The sequence below is a fragment of the Microtus ochrogaster genome, chromosome 1 (assembly GCF_000317375.1).
Source record: "Microtus ochrogaster isolate Prairie Vole_2 chromosome 1, MicOch1.0, whole genome shotgun sequence".
NCBI classification, from domain to species: domain Eukaryota; kingdom Metazoa; phylum Chordata; class Mammalia; order Rodentia; family Cricetidae; genus Microtus; species Microtus ochrogaster.
Window position 1 is genome coordinate 67,614,643 of NC_022009.1, and position 17,470 is coordinate 67,632,112.

Here is a 17,470-nt window from a genome sequence, read left to right on the forward strand (position 1 = left end):
AGGAAGGAAGGAAGGAAGGAAGGAAGGAAGGAAGGAAGGAAGGAAGGAAGGAAAAGTAGCTAAAGCCAAATGTATTAGCTAACACCTTGATGCTATGTTGCATTAAAAAAAGCAAAGGAGAAGGAAGAATCTTGTCACACTGGCTAGAAAAGCAAGCATCAAACATTAAAACCAATACTAGACTCAATGCCAAAAGAATGGTAAGGCTGAACAAGATAGACATACTTTGTGTTTGATTTGGGTGGTTGTGTGTGTGTGTGTAATAAATATATTTACTTTTTTTTTTTAAATGAAGGAGTTGGAGAGATGGCTCAGCAGTTAAGAAGACTTACTGTTCTTGCAAAGGACCTGGGTTTGGTCCCCAGTACTCATGACACCAAATCCAGGGGATCTAAAATCCTCTTCTGACCTCTGTGGCTCTGGTACACAAACAAATGTACTCTCAGGAACATCCATATAAATATTTTTATGGGGGTGGGTTGAGATGGAAACAGAAGGGATTAGGTGAGGGGGGTTGGAGAGAGAATTCTGGGAGAGATGACCAGAATTGGGGGACATTTTAGAAGTGCCGTAGAACCAGTGCAATGGAAAGCCCCTGAAATCTGCAAAGGTGACTCTAGAAGACTCTAGAGATTCGGGTATGCAGCCTGAACCTGCATCTGCAGGGACCAGGCAAGGCTTCTAGGGGAAGAGACTGAAACTCTGACCCAGGCACAAAACCTGGGCCTGCAGTTGCCCTGCCTGCAAAAAGTGTGCGGATAAAGGTGGCACAGAAATTTTAGAAGTGGCCACCAAAGAATGGTCCACCTGGAGACCCACACCGGGATTGGGAGCCCACACCTAACACTGCCTGGAGGGCCAGGAACCAGAGGCTGAACAGCCCAGAGACCTAGGACAGGATAAAACAAGACTGGAAAAAAGTCAAAGATTCCTAATGCTTTTCTACTTTTCTAGGCATAGAGCAGAGTCAAGGATAATTGTCACAGACGCTTCATCCAGCAACTGATGGGAGCACAAGCAGAGACCCACAGCCAAATGCTAGGCAAAGTTCAGGTAATCCTGAGAGACTCACAAAAATCAACTAATCAGGGTTCACAGAGACTAAATTGACAATCAGGAAGCCTAAATAGGTCTAAGCGAGGTCCTCTGCAAACATTTTATAGTTGTGCAGCTTGGAGCTCCTGTGGGACTCCAAACTGTGGGAGCAGGGGCTATCTCTGACTCCTTTGCCTGCTTTTGGGACCCTTTTCCTCCTACTGAGTTGCATTATCTAGCCTTGATATGAGGTGTGTACCCAGTCTTATTGTTACTTGTTATGTTGTGTTTGGTTGTTATCTGTGAGAGGACTGCTCTTTTATGAAGGGAAGAAGAGTAGAAGATCTGGGGGAGAGGGGAGATGGGGAGGGGCAGGGAGGAGAGGAGGGAAAGAACTGCAGTCAGGGCACATGAGGGAAGAAAAAATAAAAGGAATTCTGGCCAGGTGTAGAAGCACATTTCCTTAAACGTTAGCAGAGGTGGCGGGATCTGAGTTTGAGGGCAGTCTAGTCTACACACACAACATAACAAGTAAAGATCCTATCTGAAAAAGGAGGAGGTTGGGAAGAGCTTGAGAACTCTCAAGTTTTGGAAAGTACAAAGGGTTAAGAGTAATGCTCTGAAGAGTGAATTAGAGAGATGGCTCTTCCCGAGAACCAGGCTTAATTTCCAGTACTCACAGGGCAGCAGACTACAACTGTCTGAAACTTCATTCCCTCCTCTGGCTTCTGTGGGTACCAGACATACATGCAGGGAGTGTGTGTGTGTGTGTGTGTGTGTGTGTGTGTGTGTGTGTGTGTGTGTGTGTGTGTGTGTGTAAATCCCCTCAGAAAGAGCAAGAATCAGCTCAGTATTTCAATCAAAGAATGGTCAATACTATGTTACCAGAAGATGACGGAGTCCAACCGTCATCACATGGATGAGTAGAGAGAGCAGTTCAAGTGGTTACAGTGAGTTTCCATTAGAAAACTAATGGAAATTAGTTTCCATTAGCAACTAATTCAAGTGCTGATTGTTTCTCCTTGAAGATCGCATGAGTTCTGAACAGAATTAGAGCGGAACTTCTGGTGGAGGCTAAGCTTTACAAAGTGTCATTTTAAATAGTATTAACATTATCTGAAATTAGAAATTCATGTTTATTACCAAAAACCACTTTAAATTAAATTTGATAGAATCTTTAACATAGAAACCACTTACCTGTTCAAGGGTTCTTGGACTCTCTTAATAACATGGTAGAAAAGGATGTCTTTTACCAACACGTATTTATCACTTAATGTTGTTATAAGTCTTAAGCATCCAATATTCTCTAGGTAACTATAGCATTCGTTTATTGCTGACTTTAAGCTGCTCATATCGGCTGCAGCATTTATCTGTAACACAGGAGAAGAAACATTTATTCTGAATGAGACCAAATTTAAGATGATACATATTTTATATTCATTTTAAAAATGGGTACGTATGTGGGTTTCTATGAATACAGGTGCCGATGGGGATCTGGAGTTTAAAGTGGTTGTGACTTGCCTGCCATGAATGTTGGGAATTATTCTGGATCTTCTGCTAATAACAGCACCATGTCTTTTTATGTGTCTTTTGAGACAATGTCTAACTGGAGACCTTGGCAAGCTTAGACTTCTCTATGCAGAGCAGCTGATCATGAGTACAGGATGTGCCCACCATGGCCTCCCAAGAGCTGGAACCGAAGGTGTGCAGCAACTGCTCCAAACCACAGCCTGCACTCTTAATTACTGGACCATCCGTCCAGTCCTGTAGTCAACTCTTCAGGACAACATGGTGGAATAAAATTATGCCCAGAAATAAATTAGACAAGTCCTTTACCACCCTGGAAACCATATGATGTAAAGAGAAAAAAAGAAAAAATTAACGTGCACAGGTTGCCTTCTGACACCCACATGTGCGCTGTGGCATGAACACATGCCACATCCATACTACAGGCTATAATGTGCAGATTTTAAACATCTATGCATTCTTATACATACCCTAAACATTGTCAAACTGTATGGTAGTATACTACATTAATGCTCATCTTCTGTGCTTTTTCTACAACTTGAATTCAGAGATCAAGATATTATTAATTCAGCATTCTGTCTTCAATGATAAACCAGTTCAGCTCACATAGCATTTAATAACTAAATGAATGAGCAAACAGGATATAGTCAAAATGAAACTTTTGGAAGAACCAGTAGAAGAAATATTAGAAAAAAAAATCTGAGTTTGATATAGTCTCACTAGAAATAATAAAAGTCAGACACACCACTTTTATATACTAATAACTAGGATAAACGGGAAAATATATTAAGAAAGAATGAAAATGCTCCCTTATAAATAAGTATTTGAGAAAAAAGCAAAGAAAAATCTTTGGACTGGAGCAAGTAATTAGCTTTTGTCTTACAACAGCAAGAAGGCTCAGCAGATGGAATCTTTTGCCACACAAGGATGAAGACGTGAACCCATCCCGAGTCCCAGGGTACAGGGAGAAAACTGACTCCTAAAAGCTGTATCGACTGCTTACCTCCAAATGTGTGCCACGACAGCACGCAACATACACATATATGTAAAAACAGAAACATGCCGGGCTTGGCAAACTCACTCTAAAATTTACAAAGGGTAGGTATAGCAGTAAAGAGCACTTGCTGTTTCAGGGTGGGAGTTCTGCTCTCGGCGCCCACACTGGGTGGCACACACACAGCCCATAGAGAGATGCACACATATAACATAAAAGGAAACCTTTGGAAAAAATACTTGTGATTTTTAGCAAGGCCTGGTGGCACATGCCTATCTAAAATCCAAACACTTAGGAGGCCGAGGAAAAGATTAAGAGGTCAGACCAGCCTGGGCTACAGAGGACCTAGATCAAAAATAAAACCCAAAGGACTCTAGTATCAGATGACTAAGGCATCAACCTTTCTGTACAGAACAACGAAAGGATTCTCTGCCTCTCAAGAGAGACATTCATTGTTAAATGAGTTGGATATCACCGGGCAAGCAAATGGAACTGCATCTCCTTTTAAAATGCTATGTTCAAGGCCCACTAGACATGCCAGCACTCCTTCAGTTCCGGCACTCAGGAAAGCAGAGACAGGTGGGTCTCTGATTTTGAGGGCAGCCTACTCTTCATAGTTAGTTCCAAGCCATCAAGGGCTGTCCATCAAGATCGAAACAACCAGAAAAAAAAAAAAAAACCATAAATACTCTCTCACTTCAGTTCCTTTAGTGAATCATATGATTTCTCCTCATCACATACATGAGGATTGACAAACACTGACTGGTCAGACAAACCCTTATCCTCAGGTCTCCCCTTGCAAAGGAAAATTTATCTGCTTCTAGGATGCATTATGGAACTTGCCTGACTATCTGTCCAGTCTTGGCCACTCTGACTGTAAATCTATACAACATTAAATAACATGGAACCTATCACAATGTCCATCTCTATCTAGCTGACTCTTACCTTTCTTTTTTGTTACAAGACAGAATCTCAAGTTGTAGCTCTTAAAATTGAACTCTTAACTGGTGAGATTTGTATAGACATGTTTAACCATGCAGAGGCCAGACTGGTTTCTGAATTGGTTCTGAGCTCTTTGGGTAAACATGACAGAGCCATCACTTATATTAAAATGCAGCTACAATATAATTTATATTTTAATGAACAGATTTTTTTTTTTACCTTGAATATAATCTGTGTCACTTCAAAGTCTGAAACATCATCTAAAATTGGTAGGGTATTTTCTGGTCCATAAACAAGACAGTTGAACAAAGTCTCAGAAAAGAAACCAGGAGAAGGACCACCATGAACTAAGGAAATGGCAAGCATTTTGCCAGCTTCATAGTAAAGGTTCTCTTTCAGAGCTGTAAATACAGATAAAAAAATAACTCAACAAATTTAAAAAAATCCATCATTTAAAATGAAGACATAGATAATAGCTAAAAAATAATTTAAAAATCTAAGCACTTGTAAAATAACCATAAGAAACTACCATCCTGTATATGGACCTTCCCAAGAACTCTGTTGAATAGCTTCACCCTGGATATAGATAACCAATTATAGAACAAAGTGTAAATCTACAGGGAAAGTAAACTACCTATAACCAGAGGCTACAGTGATGGCTCAGCGGTTAAGACACTTGCAGAGGACACAACTTTACTTTTGGCACACACATGGTGGTTCGCAATAACCTGTAACTCCAATTCAACGGGACCTGGCATCCTTTTCTGACCTTTGAAGGCACCAGACACACGTGGTATACACACATACATTCAAGCAAAATACTCATTCACATGAAATAAAAATACAATCTTTAAAAATGTGATTATAGTTAATTGTATCACAATAAATGTAAATCCTCTGGCTTACTTTTGTCTGTCATTAAATCTATACATAATTGGGTTCTTCTATATTAGATCTGAAACTTGAATTAGTTAAAAAGTATAGCTATTAGATGCATGAAACTAAAATAGACTACAGTACAAAGCATCCGTTACGGGGCTGGAGAGATGGCTCAGAGGTTAAGAGCATTGCCTGCTCTTCCAAAGGTCCGGAGTTCAATTCCCAGCAACCACATGGTGGCTCACAACCATCTGTAATGAGGTCTGGTGCCCTCTGCTAGCCTGCAGGCATACACACAGACAGAATATTGTATACATAATAAATAAATATTTTAAAAAAAAAGCATCCCTTTCTCGTGGCTATCCAGGTTATGGCATTTTTAACTGTGAGACATAATGTTGCAATCACTATCGGTTTACATATTCTTGCTCAAATACATCATCTGATCAGATCAATTCATATATATGGTATTAGGGAATCAAAGGATATGAACATTTTTAAGGTTGTTTATAGATTTACTCCCATATCACACAGTTACAGCATTAAGTTCCTTTTAAATAGGCTATTCACAATGTGTTAGCAACTATGATGGTTGAGAAAGATATATAAATGCTAGTTTATACTTTAATAGTTCTTTAAAACAATTTATTAATAACTAACACTTAAAGTATATTTTTGACAATAATCATATTTGTAGCTACAGTCCACAGCTGAAAAAAGACTTATATGCACAGAGGGTAATGAAATGAAAGACTTGAATCAGGATTTAGAGTACATTTCTGTGCTTTACACTGTGCCAAAGCTACCTTGAGAGTTAACATAACTATTTAGCATGGTATGGGGGAGGGTAGAGAACTAAATTTACAGTATAAATAGAAAAAGAATTATGCTTCAGTTAATGATAAAGAAACTGAAATGTAATAAATCTTACTCCTTTTCAATTTCCTTGTTGTAGGAAAAACTCTTAAAAACACTGAGTTGTTATTTTCAAGTGTTTATTTTAACCAAAATACATCTTTACCAACAGCAAAGGCAGAAAGGAACATAAGAAATTTTTAAAAGAAAACCTTTAATCACAGCACTTTAGAGGCAGAGGCAGCCAAATCTCTGCGATGAGTTGGAGGCCCTATCATGTCTACAGAGGAGTTCTAGGATAGACAGGGATACACAGAGAAACCCTGTCGCAAAACAAAACAAAAAAGCAAAACAAAACAAAACCAAACAACAACAAAAAGCAAAAAAGGGGGAGGAACCTTATATACAAAATACATATAAGACTCAATCCCAAGGTAACAGCCCCTCACTTGCTTTGCGTTTCCAAGACTCTGGGCTAAGCCTCTTAGTGCATTAAAAAAAAAAAAATCAAGTTACACATGAATAATAAAAAATTAAACACAAATTCCATGTTGTAAAAAGACACACACACAGTGCTTAATTATAAAAAAGAACAAAAGGTAGGTGTGGTGGCACACACCTTTTATCCCAACACTTGGGAGGCAGAGGCAGGCCGATCTCGAAATAAGACCAGCCTGGTCTACAGAGAAAGTGCAAGACAGCCAAGGCTACATTAAGGACCCTTGTCTCAAAAAACTAAAATGTACAAGAAGACTCCAAATAGTTATCCGTTTCATCTGCTGACACTAATCAAATGATATTCAAGAAATAAAGTTTAACACAGTTATAAAATCATTAAACAGATTACTATAATACAGATAAAAGAATTGCTTTTTTAAAAATATGTGCTGTCTACGTGTGTGCATAAGGATAGAGGGTGCCCGAAGAGGGCACAGGTGCTGGACCACCTGGACCAGGACTTTCAGGTAGTTATGATCGGCTTGATGTGGGTGCTGGGAATGCACTCAGGTCCTCTGCAAGCATAGCAAGCATTCTTAACCACTGAGCCATTTCTCCAACCACAGGTATTCTGAAATCTTTATTTTAAAAATATCAAATTCTCATTCACCAACAAATGGAAATTATTTATTCCAGATATACCTAAAGAATCATAATTAAAACCGACTCTCTGGTTTTGGCTATCTGTAGTATGTATAAGTGTTGCGAATTAGGTCAGTAAGATAAATAACCAGGCCAGCTCAAGAATAACAATTATATTTTAATGATTATAAGGGGAAACTCATGCTCTAGGAGTGGGAGGTCCGACTTCCTATCTGTCCAGAGGGAGCGCGCAGGAAGAGCAAGCATCTGGGTCCTCCCAATTTTCTTTCCTGGGCTCCAGGCAGCCACACCTTAACTAGATGTGACTGGCTGACAGAGTTTCACCATCATATAATAATAAATAATTACCTTGAGAATTGAGAGACAAGTTCTTTGACAAAGACCCTTCAAACAAAGATGAATTCTCAAGATGTTCCATTAAGTGACTCAGAAATTCCTGCTTTGATACAGGATATTCTCTTCCAAATTGTTCGTTTTCATCAACGTATACTACTTCAATGGTGTATGTAGGGTTAAACTTCTGACCCTGGAACTGCTCCAAGGCACTCCTCCACACATTAGCTTTGTTGATCCATAATCTCTTAGGTTTCTTTTTAATTTGGAATCCTAACTCTACCAATATTGTTGAAATGTCTCTCTTAAACTTGCTGCCTTGCCTAGAAAACACAAATTTGAATAAAGAACATTACTTTAAAGCAATTTATGTGAAACAACAAATAGACATTAAAGTTGCAGTTCTTTTTGTTTGTTGTTTTTAAGTTCAAAGAGATAGTCTTTTGATGATACTAGAACCAAATCCAAAAATGTTAATCTGATTATCTACTTTTAAATTCCACCAATCTAATCATCTACCAATTTATAATCGTTTGCAATACTGAAGATTATTTGAATGTCTAATTCAGTGGACTCAAATTTAAGGGTATGAAGTTCAAATTTTAACTTCCTGGCCACTAGCTAAAACAACCTGATTGCAGCAATAATGTACTTTCCATAGTACAGCTATAATTGATAATAGAGCTAAAATTATCAACAGAACTCACACTCCCTTATGTATCTTGTAGTCTAGACCTAGACCAACAGCATCATTTATGAACTAATTAAAAGGCAAAGTGAGCCCCAGGGCAAGTCTGCACAATCAGAACCTCTGTGGGTTAGCGTGCATGTGAAGCACACAAGTTATGTTTTCCAACGACAGGGAGAACTAATAAACTCAATGTGCACGGATCATCTCTCTCTCTAACACTGTCCTGCTCAAAGACTACAGCCATATTTTATTATTGCAGCTGATTCCTTGATCCTTGGGAATATCAATACTGCTCCTCAAGCCATGACTGGACATTGGAACAGAAACAAGCAATCCATTATCTCTAACGCAACATCTTTGCAAATCTAAATATTAAAATTATTTTCAAACTATATAAATACAACACAATGAATCATTTTCATTTAAAAGTAACAAATTATTAGAGCTTTTCAGTTGAATTAGCAAAGAGAAATTATTGGCTTGAGTATCCTGACATTAACTGTGTATGAAGTAAACAATGGCTATAACATCAAGAAACCAACCTTGGTGTTAAACAGGACTTTTTTATAGAGGGACACTGTGCGCTTAAAAACGGAACGTCTTGCTTTAGTCTGAAATCAAATAATGTTGTAAAGATATTTTCCAGTTTATATCTTTAAAATTAATTCATAGTATGAAGTACAAAATAAGAAAATTACTAAAATTGATTAACGTAGACTGCTACCTTGCTTTCTGTTTTTCCTCCCCCACTCACTCCTCCCTTCCTTTATGATATGTGTTCTCAGGTATCCAGGATGGTCTCAAATTCATTACGCAGCTGAGACCGCTGGTATGTGGCATTGCTGAGGTATTCTGTTTCCTCCCACCTTTCCTGACTTCATCCATCCCATGTTGGGCCCTACACTTGAAAAATCATTTTTCTAAACAACTGTATAATCAGCTAATATCCTAAGTGTGTGTGGCACCTGAAGTCATAATTTCCTTCATAGCGATTTTTATATTTTTCTAAAATTAAAACGCATACCTCTGTAATTCTTTATGATGGGTTCCAGCTGACTGTCTGGGGAGCTTAGATGACGGCTCTTCCAACAGGCAATCAGTAACTGTCACATTAGTAGAGTTGGCTAATGGGTGTTTGGGGGCCTTTCGGAAATCTACATATTTAAATCCTGAGGTTAGCTTAACAGATACACAGGCAAACGTTTTCAACAACATGCACTTAAACAAAAGCAACTTTATTCAAAACGACAAGATTTTACCTGCACTGTAGCTGATTCTTCTACAGTCCAAACACTCCCAGTTTTGTTCGAGTAACTGCAGGGAGGAGCAGGCCACATGTGTTCCGCTAGACCCACAACACTGACAGCGCTTTACTTCCCATTTGCTGAGGACATAAAGAAAAGTCTATTTGCATGTCTGGGAGACCGGGATGCCATTCAAATTACCACCTAAAGTCCAGCCCAGTCAGACATCATACCAGCCTATCAGCGGAAGGAAAGACTACACCTTTAAGATTTCATTTCTTCCACAAAGTACTGAGTGACTTAGGCAGGGTCTAGCTAGGCACTCCAGGTCCAGTGATCTTCCAACCTCATCCTCCCTAGTGCTGGGTTCTAGAATGCCATATCACATCTGACTCTAAAATATTTTCTCTCTTTCATTAAATGTTTATAATCTCTTCCACTACACATCCTGAAATTAAAAACCTAAATAAATACATGCATACATATATATATATATATGTATATGTATATATTTATTTATACACACACAGAAAGAATATAAATATCCGAAAGCTTTATAATAGGGATCAAACATTTTCCTTTACATTTGGAGATAGATTACATTCATAGAAACAAACTACTGTTCAGTATTTCCAAAACCAAACAAATAAGTATTGCTCTGACATCAGGTTTCGTGCACTGCAGTCAAATCTAGAGTTTGTTCCTGGCTCATATTCATATTCTCTCTCATCTCTGTTCCCCTCTCCTTGTCTCCACATAGGTCTACAAATTAGGGTTTTGATTGCTCTGATAAAACCAAGATCAGAACTAACTTGGGGAGGAAAGTGTTTATAGGACCATCACTGAGAGAACCAGGCAGGAACCTTGAGGCAGGAGCTGATGCAGAGGCCATAGAGGGGTACTGCTTACTGGACTGCTCCTAGTGACTTGCTCAGCCTCTTATAGAACCCAGAACCACCAGTACAGGGATGACACCACCCACAATGGGGTGGGCCTCTCAGATCAATTACTAATTAAGAAAACTTATGGAGTTCCCCCTTCTCAGAGTATTTTCTGTCATGCTGACATAAAACTGGCCAGCACACAGTAGAAAGCAAAAGTGTTGGGCACAAAGCTTCTTTCACACTGTGTGGGTACAAGAATGCAATCTTTTGTACAGAAACAAATACATTCCCTGAATATATGGAAACATGGGTGGAAAGCCAGGGAGCTGTCTTCTAACCCACGTATGTGTGGGCACTGGTACCTGACCCTCAAACAATCAGTCATACTCATGCCTCTAAAAGAAGAGTTTACAACAGACCAGGCTCTCTTCTCAGTCTTTACATAACATGTTGAGCTTTTACAACATTGAAAGTGGAAAGAACACTATCACGTATATTCTTTAAGAGGAAACTAATCACAAAGGCTAATTTTCCTAATCTTATACTTAGAGTGAAGTTTCCAACCCAGGTCACCTTGGCTTTAGATCCATGCTCCACACTACACTAACTTGCCTTTTACCAATACTACCTTTGTCTTAGTAGGATGAAAGGAGTACAGTTAAATATAAAGCAAGCATCCAGGTAACAGCTTTATGTGTCCCACAAGGGAAGGTAAAAAAAGGATAGCAATCTCAAGTAGGAGATGTAGTTTAGGGGGCCTGCGATATACAGGAAGCTTCAAAAGCTGGCCAGTGCTCAATGATTCTTCACAAGCAAAAGTCGATACAAGAGAATCACTTCATGATAAACAATTCTCGGCATCCTAAGCTTTCTATGTTAAGGGAGACTACATTAACAGGAACAAGAACATATTTTTACTATTGCATGATTAGGCCACAGATAACAGAGACAAAAATGAGGTCACATAAGGAGGAATCACCCGCATCACCTCCAGGGAAAGCTTCTAAAGATGATGTCAGAGGTCCCTAGGTCTTGGACTTCTAGCTCTAAAGTAGCACCCAGTCTTCACTTGGTTACAGGAGTGGTATGTAATTTACATTGATAGCACCCCCTCAACTTGGAACAGACTCATAAAATTTTACTAAAAAAAGTTAATATATTGATTACAGAAATTTCTCTGTAAACATATGTACTTAATAAACATACTCGATCTTAAGCTAAAACTTCAAACATCCTAAGAGGAAAACTATTTCACTATCGAGATAATCTAAAGTATTAGAACAACTAAAGGCAATGCAACTCGCCACAGAAATACCTATTAGGTTCATTATAGTCTCGTCCCTTTTTGCAATGACATCTTCGGACATCACAGCGGTTATGGCTCTGTAACAGATCTTCATAGGCATTTTCTTCTAATTCCCAGGATGCATCTCTATAATGAAGTAAGACATAAAAACGTGTTGGTCTAACGAAATTGATAATTACGAAACAAGGACAAAAGTTAGCCTTCTTAGGCTGATCTTCTGAACATAGAAATCCATTGCTACTTTACCTTACAGTCAGTTTCACAGCTAACTTTCAAACACTATGTGAGAAGTTAAACAGAATCTTTTTAAGACCTAGTATTAGTATTTTTTCTAGTATTTCATTTCTAATTTTTGTTGTTATACCCTAGGCTAGCCTCAAACTAGAGTACCTTTCCCCAGTTTCTCAAGTGCTGGGATTATTAAGTGTGTTTGTTATGACCCTGACCCAAGACTCCCGCCCAGGTGAGCCTGGAACTCACTGCACAGCCCATGCTCGCCTGCACACCTGACACCTCTCAAGGACTGGGATCCCCTTTCAAGTTTATAACCACTACTTGGGATTTCTTGTCTTATGACATTACTAATATTCTTTTCCATTTTAAACTCATTTAGTCAGTCTTAGGTCATCTATGAATACCAACTTAAAGGTGCTATACAAATCACCAGAACTGGACTTAACTGAGAAACTAAGAAACACAGCAGATAATAAGACACTGATACCATAGTGCCTGTTCTTCAAGACTGGCCACCTGGGAGAAGGCACTTGACCATGTGACATGGCTACTTAGCCACAATCACTATTAAAATATAAATTATAATATTAATAAATATTACATTTAAATGTTTTTTGGTCAAAAAGCCAAATGTTACTCACTTTTCAGGAATATGAATTCCCATTCTCAACATCTCTTTCTGAAAGATGTCAGTATTATTGCATAGTGTACACCTAAAGAAAAACACTCCTGCACTTAATGCTTGAACCTACAGCAGAAAATGGAAAATCTATTGTTAGCAATGCATCTCTCATCAGGATGTGAATCATATAACTAACAGAACATATGCTATCTTTCCCTTACTCTATCATGAAAATATTTTCTCTGCCAATGGCTCTTAGAACTATAAGCAACCACTTTCAACATGGAGAGCACTTCCTTCTGTTTAAAAATCATCTCACAAACACTTAGTTCTTAACCTTTCAGCAGTCCCCGATTTATTTCCTGCAACTTGAATACTCTTCTAGCTTGCTTTCTGCTGCTATGATTAAAGAGGGGTGAGAACAACTCAGAAGAGTTGAATTTTGTCTTCAATTTCCAGGTCCCACATCACTGAGGGAAGAAATTCAGGGCAGGAACCTAGAGGATCTGGACAACCCAGGGCAAGTGTGTTTGGGTAGCCCCTGTCAACAGTAGCCTGGACCCTCCTCCACCATCTGTGCTCAATGCCCCACAGACATGCTCATAGCCCAATCTATTGAAGGCAAAGCCACAACTGAGGCTCTCTCTTCCCAGGTGTACCTAGCTTGTGTTATGTTGCCAAAGCTAACCAGCACAGACGGTTAATACAATTTCATTTCCTAAATATTGCTTTGTCCTCCATAGTAGAGGGAGAAACAGTAAAAATCTTCAGTTACTTAACTAGTGCTTATTATTATGTAAGCATTACTATTTTTATTTGTAACTGTGTTGTTTCTCCCCTATAAGGGAAGTACTGACATTTTAAGGGAAGCCTCCATGGCAAGACAGAGAACATGATATTAGGAATACTGTAATTAATAATATGTTTGATATGACATTCTGGCCAAACTGAACTAAGTAATAAGACTAAACAGGTGCATCAAATCCTGGAGAAGAAAAGCTTCAATGATAGCATAAACTGCTAAGAAATACAGTATCTGGAACAATAAGTAGCTTATAACAGCGAGACAGTGGTTACAACAGAAAAAGACACAAAAATAGGAGTTGGACTGATAAGGCTGAGGGACAGATGAAGGATGGCGAAGAAGCAGAGAGAGAAGACTGAAGCTTGGACGCCTAGCACATGTTGGGCACACACAGGAAATGTTGCTAGGATACCTCAGTCGGTACAGAGAGAAGAAGCTGTCCTACTAACCATGGGATCTGATACAAAGTACCTGGTAGAAAAGGAAAGCACACAGAAAGAAACCAGAGATGAAACTGACCAGCAAGCACAGAATGAGTGGAGGACACCTGGACTCTGATGAGAAATACAAACTGAGTAAACACCATTCTTGCCATTTTAATGTCCAGTCTCTTTTCACCAAATTTCTCTATGTGACAATTGAAGCAGTAAGAAGTGATATTGTTTAACCATGTGCCATAAGCTAGAGTGGGTCTATTTCTGACCTTAGTTCTAGAATCAAGAGTCTCTAGAGATCCTTTTAGAGAAAGTGACTGAAGAGTTAGTGTGCAACTAATTATAATAGTAACTCTTTATTAACATATAATAGTCAAGTTTCTATGTGGATAGAATTCTAAATGCATTTTTTAAAAACAGCAGTATGGTTTTTGTTAGCAGCATTATTTCTGAGGTCTGTCTTACATCTCACCACAGACAAGCTTGGGGGTGGGTGAGAGAGTGCTCTACAGACCGCTAGATTCCAGTCCCCTGCTTCTACTTTTCAACGACAAAGTCCTTATTAAAACTCATGAAAACATTAGGTCAAATCTAGGCCCTCTCTGTGCTTTATTACTAACATGACGGCCTTCATTAATGCACTTCCTGCTACTAACACACACCTGTGTTTGAGAATTAACAAACTTACAACCATTTCCAACAAAATAGGCTCCAACTTACCACTTTTAACTAAATAACCTAAGTATTAACGTTCAAGAGAACATTTTTTAAAAAGCAGAAACCAGTCAAGCTGCAATACCTCATTACTCTAGTACTTTTAAGTTTTTTTGTAAATATAGGGTAATTTAACACCTGATACCTTTCAAAAGAATTAAGGACAATAACCAGAAACATTTTACTTTACTAAATAAAATAAAATCTAAGCTTTATAAACAATATTTTGTTTTGTTATATTTTGTGAGACAAGGTTTCTCTGGGTAGCTTTAGAGCCTGTCTCTGCCTCCCAAGTGCTGGGAGTTAAGGCCTGCACACCACTGCCCAGCTCTATAAAACAATTTTTTTTTTTTTTTGGTTTTTTGAGACAGGTTTTCTCTGTGGTTTTAGAGCCTGTCCTGGAACTATTTTTAAAAAGTAAATTTTTGTTATTTGGCATTGTTTTGTCATATATGTGTGTGTGTGTGTGTGTGTATATATATGTATATTAGATATAAAGTACTAAATAATTGGTATCGCTTTCAAAATATTTAAGAATTTTCCAAATAAAGACATTATTACAATTACACTGAATGTTTAGCATTCTGGTGGCTTCTAGTGCGCATTCAACCCAGGGGCCTTGTGCACTCTTGGCAAGCAATCTATCATTGAACTACATCTCTGACCCCATTTTCAGTTTTTATTATACTGTTTATTTGAGTAGAGCGAATACAGATTTATTAAGGGAAACTGAGAAGAGAACTCAATAGTAAAATAGGCTCTAAGACAGTAATTCTGATATTTTATGATATTCTATAACATTGACAGCACCAGATTTAAATTCAAATAAGCAAGCAACAGATTTTATATTATAGAGACATAAATTGCAAAGCTGAATTACCTGTAAACAGTCTCTGTGAAACCAAGCATTCTTACAACAGGGGCTTCGCAGGACACTGTAAGTAGGAATAGGATCAATGAACTCCAAACAGATGGTACAAGGTAAAGAGTCTCTATACATATTGGATGTCATTGCTTGAACTGGCCGATGTTTCCAGCAAAATGACCTAAAAATAGAAATTATTTAAAAATATATAAGGAGGAGAAAACCATAAATCAGTTAACACTGTAATTTACAGAAAATTCCTTTGTTTTACAAATGCATCTAAAACAAATGTGTGCCCTAGTACATTCTAGAGTTGAAAGCAGGATGTGAATAATAACCTCAGGACCTTTGTAGACATGGCATCTCTGTAGTTTGATCAGATAGAATTACTCCAAGAAGTCATGCATTATACAATACAATATTGTATACAAATACACATACATTATGTATCTTACATATATATTATGTATGTATTATAAATTTAGCACAGTTTTAAAAAGCAATTTTACATGGGTATTATATCTTTGGGCTATTTATTTACCATTGTTCTTTAACATTTATATTTTCTTACTTAAAAAATTTTTAAATGTTTACAAGATGTTTTGCCAGTATATACATCTCTGTACCAATTACAGGCTAGGTGACACCAAAAAGAGAAAGCTGGATCCATTGGAACTGAAGTATCAGAGTTGTGAGCTGCCACTTGGGTGCTGGGTATAAAATCTGGGTCCTGTGGAAGAGCAATCAGTGCTGACTCATCATTCCAGCCCCTCATATTTAATACTTAATTAACAGTTAAATAACTCACGCAAAATTGTCAGTGAACTGGAAAATACATTCGTTCTGAAGTCCACAGGGAAAGTGGTAACTTCGTTTACATCTGGGCACAACACATCCAATTGAAGCACCATTTTTCTTGCAAACTGCACACTTCTAAAAGAAATAAGAAACCAGGAGACTATTAAAATTATCAGTACAATAGCATAATCAAATAGTTAATGAGTATTCCTTGTAGAGAGACAGAAGATTATTGCCATAGTGATAGCATATTCTCTCCTAACCCAAGTGAAAAAATTCTAAGATATGTGCTGCGTAGGTCTTTTCTTTTTAGTCAATTTGACATAAGAGTGCTCAGAGAAAAGGAGCTTCATTCAGTTGAGGTAAACGCCTCCATCAGATTGACCTGCAGGCAAGACTCTGGGGGCATTTTCACCATGAGAGATTGGTGTTGGGGGCTCAGCCTATGGTGGCTGGGCAGGTAATCCTGGGTTGTATAGGAAAGCAGGCAGAGCAAGCCATGGGCAACAAGCCAGCAAGCAGCGTTCCTCCATGGACTCTGTTTCTGTTCCTTTTTCTAGGTTTCTGTTTGAGTTCCTTCCCTCAAGTTGGACTGTGACATGGAAATTTAGGTAAAATATACTAGCTGGGGACGATGACTATCACACACCTTTAATCCCAGCACTCAGGAGGCATAGACAAGTGGATCTCTGAGTCTGAGGCCAGACGGGGCTATACAGAAAAACCCTTCCACGCTGTCTTTGACTATGGTGTTTCTTACAGCACTGGAAAGGAAATTGGCGTGGTTTGCTCACCTAAGGGATGCTAAAATTTAGAAAAGCCAGTATTTGTGAACTGAAGTAGAAACACAGTTCTTATAGACATAATTATTCAAGATCTTAAGGTCTCCTTTGACTAGTGTCTTTATGAAGGCAGATTTAAGACACAAGACTGCTGTGGGATAATGTTCTTGTATAATGTAAAGTGTTAGCCAGTAGCTAGGCAGGTAGTACAGGCTGGGCAACCAGACCAGAGACTACTGGAAAGAGCAAGCGCAGAGAGTCAGTCACCAGACAGACACAGAGGAAACAAGAAAAGAACACTAAGCCAATGGCTAAACATAGATAAGAACTATGGGTTAGCAGGGCGGTGGTGGCGCACGCCTTTAATCCCAGCACTCGGGAGGCAGAGGCAGGCGGATCTCTGTGAGTTCGAGGCCGGCCTGGTC

The 17,470-nt window shown here is 38.5% G+C and overlaps 1 protein-coding gene across 3 annotated transcripts in view; it reads right to left on the minus strand.

Moving 5' to 3' along the window:
- The window catches only part of G2e3 (G2/M-phase specific E3 ubiquitin protein ligase), a 39,119-nt gene that overhangs the window by 5,298 nt on the left and 16,351 nt on the right, over positions 1–17,470 (minus strand). For 2 of the 3 annotated variants that reach the window (XM_005343807.2, XM_026782284.1), the window contains exons 5-14: positions 16,274–16,398; positions 15,481–15,646; positions 12,667–12,773; positions 11,801–11,917; positions 9,617–9,741; positions 9,382–9,511; positions 8,900–8,968; positions 7,682–7,989; positions 4,718–4,899; positions 2,233–2,405 (exon numbers count right to left, since the gene is read on the minus strand). In XM_005343807.2, the coding sequence (XP_005343864.1) occupies positions 2,233–2,405; positions 4,718–4,899; positions 7,682–7,989; positions 8,900–8,968; positions 9,382–9,511; positions 9,617–9,741; positions 11,801–11,917; positions 12,667–12,773; positions 15,481–15,646; positions 16,274–16,398 (1,502 nt within the window). The remainder of the gene's footprint in view (positions 1–2,232; positions 2,406–4,717; positions 4,900–7,681; positions 7,990–8,899; positions 8,969–9,381; positions 9,512–9,616; positions 9,742–11,800; positions 11,918–12,666; positions 12,774–15,480; positions 15,647–16,273; positions 16,399–17,470) is intronic. The other variant, XM_026782287.1, reaches the window with a different exon arrangement.